Source organism: Anneissia japonica, unplaced genomic scaffold (genome assembly GCF_011630105.1).
Source record: "Anneissia japonica isolate Jap-2015-1 unplaced genomic scaffold, ASM1163010v1 scaffold1417_len1240632_cov203, whole genome shotgun sequence".
Lineage (NCBI taxonomy): Eukaryota > Metazoa > Echinodermata > Crinoidea > Comatulida > Comatulidae > Anneissia > Anneissia japonica.
The window spans coordinates 216,199-220,085 of NW_022727891.1; the positions used below are offsets into that span (position 1 = coordinate 216,199).

Consider the following 3,887-nt stretch of genomic DNA (forward strand, 5'->3'; position numbering starts at 1 on the left):
GAATGATGCTTTATAAACTAAGTCTCTTTATGAGACTTCTAATAGGGAGTGGAGTTGATTTTAGTCATGAGAAAAAGTCCTGTTGTGACAGGAATTGAACCCAGGACCCTGGGATGAGAAGGCAAGCATCTTAACCACTGAGCTATTCAACTCCACTCCAATTTTTGATTTGAAATAAGATTTGAAATAACATATAGGGTCCGGTAATCAATAATTAGGCCACTCCTCTAAAAACCGAATATTATTGAGGGGCCCATCTCTCTGGCCGTTTTGTTCTTCAAAATATTAAGTTGGAAATATTTACTTTAAATTATTATTTTTGGGTCTATTATGAATGGGCCCCTATCCTATAACCCAGGACCCCAGTGCTGTGCATTGTCTACACTGGTTGAAAGTAGCTACGCCACTGACACAGATTACGTTTCACTAAAAACAAAATGGAACAGTCTTTAAATTCTATAGCAACAACCTTTGACACTAAACACTTGCCGGTAGAAAAAGCAGGTTGGTGGAGCGAAGAAAGTCGGTAAGTTCAGGTTTTTGATATAAATTCATGATTAAAGACGTGATCGTAAGTCTTAGCGGTACGTAACAACATAAACTTGATCACCTTAACACCTTATGTTGACTAAGTGGTTGTTAATGTTATTAAGACGTTAGACTGATTCTAGGCTAGGCCCGTAGAGTTGGGGGACTTAATTGTGAAGCTGCATGCTTATTAAAGACTAAGTCTGTATCAGTGTTAGGAGCATCAGCAGCCTAGGCCGTTCACTGTCGGCCGTACACAACACAAACCGTTATTAATACCACGTTGCAGTACGTACCACACTCACCAGAATCTTTCTATACTAGAGCAGTAGACTGTATAGTTGAATAAATCATTGTGTAGCGGCCGCATAGTAGAAATTTACATTTAAATAAATAGGATTGTTGGTTATAAAAGACAAAGTTCTACCAAACTATTATTTTTTTTCTTTCAATAATAGGTTCTGTGCGTGTATTAGGCCTATCATTTTGAAACATGGAAAGTGACAGAAAAATAAAGTTAGCAGAACTGCGCCAAAAGAGATTAGCATATTATAATAACCAGGCACATCACAAAAATATAGCAAAATGGATGAGAGATGTAGAAATTGAAACATCAGAGAAAAATAGATGTACCAATGAAAAATTGGCCTTTGAAGCAGTACATGATTCTGATATCAAACATTCCAATAGAGAGATAAGCGTATCACATTCCCCACCAATTGGTGCAAGCCAAAGTGCTGATGAGGAAAGTCAGAGAGAGCCAGCGAATCAATCATTGAACCAACAGGAACTCATAAATAGATACTTCGAAGAACCAGATCGGACTCCAAGGAGAAAAACTATTTCTACGTTAGGAGACAATGAATCATATGATGATGAAAATTGGTTTGAGCACTTGAATAATGTGGATTCGGGTCATGGTGTCACAAATAGTGCAGGCAGCAATAGTTCAAAAGAACATCTTATTGATAAACCATTTTCGCAATTAAGGAGTTATAAGCCATTTAATGATGTATATTCAGAGCATCAAGAACATAATGTTAAACAAGATAACATACAGTCTAGAGGGAGTATTGATGATTGTAATAGATCATCACATGGAACAGCCCCATCACGTAAGCACAAAAAGCGGAATAAGGTTAAAAAATCCCGAAGAAATGAGAAATACCAGAGTGAAAAGGGTACACAAAATGTTGAAAGGAAACCATTATCACCTAGTTTACCTACAAACTTTTTTGATCTCGATTCTTTACAGAATGCAGCTCGCAATGGGGATGATGTTCTGAGAAAATATATTCAAGAGCTCAGTACAAAAATGGTCAATTCCCAAACAGAAACAAACCACATATCTGAAAGTAACTATGATTTTCCTGCAAATGAATGTAATCTGAAGCAAGCCTCTTATCCAACCACCTTGTTCGCTCTTAGTCACGATCCAAGTCCTACGAATGAAGATTCTTTTTTTCAACATGAAAGAAAAGCACATAATTATGTCCACACCCGACACAATTATACCACAAAATCACAAGATTTTAATTTTCATTATAATGATCATGAAAACATACACAATATGCCATTAGAATATACTAAAGAAGAGGTGGACATGGACTATTCAAGGGTTAGTTCAGAATTTGATGACCAAAAGTCAAAATATGTGCCAAAGATTTGTAAACCAGCAATACTATCATCTCAGCTTCAGAAATTAGGTTTGTGTGATGACATCCAAAGCGATCTCTCTTTGCATTACAGCCAGGAAAAGGATGAGGATCTTTATCAGTTTCTAGATTATAGAGATCATGGTGAAAATGATTTTGATCTTCTGACTCATCGACCCAGTAACCGACCAATTTCTCCTCTTATCCAGCCTACATCATATAGTGAAATTTATGAAGTTGAATGTGAATTAACTCCAAAACCACCACAATATGATGAGCTTCACCTCATTACACACAGACCAAAAGATACCACTGAGAGAAGGAATTTTGAAAGAGTTGAGGACTTTTACAGGAATGAAAAATCATCTAGATCTAAACTGCTAGATTTTTCTATTGATGGTAATCCTACCAATAATGCAAAGGAATGGTTCAATGATTATGATAGCACCATTAGATCCACTTCACCTGAGCAACATATGCTGGCTGTTAGGAAGTATCATAACATTGAAAAACATCGCCGTAAGTCTAGAAATCAAATAAATGGTGATTCTATCAGGAGTCGCTCTACACCTTTCAAGCATGAAGAAATAGATAGCAGACACATGAGAAGTCAGGAGACAAACTCCAAAAAAAGCAGTGTTTGGCACTCTGATAAAAAAGATGATATTTTTACGAGGAATGAAAGTGAAGGAGATGTTGAGTTGTTAATATGCGATGATCACGCTAAACCAGTGACAGACATTGCAGATCACACATTGACACCCGCACTGAATATGACACAAACACTATCAATGCCAGAACATGAAATTAAATTGAATGAAATAGACAGCGAACCTGTTTTGGAGATGTTCGATAGGAAACAAGATTACACATCTCATGACGCAAACCAAAATGAGAGCGACTCTAAACAGCGTTTCGATTCCTCAAATACTAATTACCAGAGACATACTTTTGATTTCTATGATAAACAATTAATTCCTATTCCTCCAAGTAGAAGTCCTGAACCTAAGATTTCAACCAATTTGCATCACCTGAGATCTTCTCACGTTCTAACCCCTGATGAAAATCCTGATATAGAAATTAAAGAAGTTTTACTAGATGCCAACAAATTTTCTGAAGACTCTATTCTGAACCTTTCAAGTAACCCTGATCATGAAGCGATGAAGCCGTTAAGCTTGAAATTAGATCTATCCTTTAATACTGAAGATGATAGTATTGAATACTATCGTGTCAAAACTCCACTATTGGAGAATATCTTAGAAAATACAAACAATATGGAGTGTAATCCTGAAGTGATTGATAACAAAAATTTTAGGTCAAGTTCTCCAGCAAATTCAAAAAAGAAAGGTGTCAGTAGATTACTTGATAGAGGGTCAACACATAAACCAAGATGGCTGACATCCTCTAGTTTGTCCAGTTCAGTATTGACCTCAAAAAAGTTTACTAACACTTTTAAAGATAGTAAAAGAAGCATCACAGGAGGTTGCTTGAGCTTAAGTAGAAAAGATGTCAGCGTCTCCAAAGAGCTATCAAGAAGTCAGGGCATGCTTCAAGATAGAAGTTCTTCGGGTGAGAAATGGCAAAGATCACCGCAGAAGAAAGTTGCCAAGGAGAGCTTCTTTACTGTCAGACCCGCTAAGACAGCAGGTAAGGTTTTTCTGTTATCATTACTATCACTGTTATTATCAATGTGACAATCATTAT

At 36.6% G+C, this 3,887-nt stretch overlaps 1 protein-coding gene across 1 annotated transcript in view; it reads left to right on the forward strand.

The window, feature by feature from the left end:
* Nucleotides 1–478: 478 nt before the first annotated feature.
* LOC117113912 overlaps nt 479–3,887 on the forward strand; it is a 14,914-nt gene continuing 11,505 nt past the window's right edge. The window contains exons 1-2 of the mRNA XM_033257417.1: nt 479–526; nt 987–3,830. Of these exons, the coding sequence (XP_033113308.1) occupies nt 1,022–3,830 (2,809 nt within the window). The 5' untranslated portion in view covers nt 479–526; nt 987–1,021. The remainder of the gene's footprint in view (nt 527–986; nt 3,831–3,887) is intronic.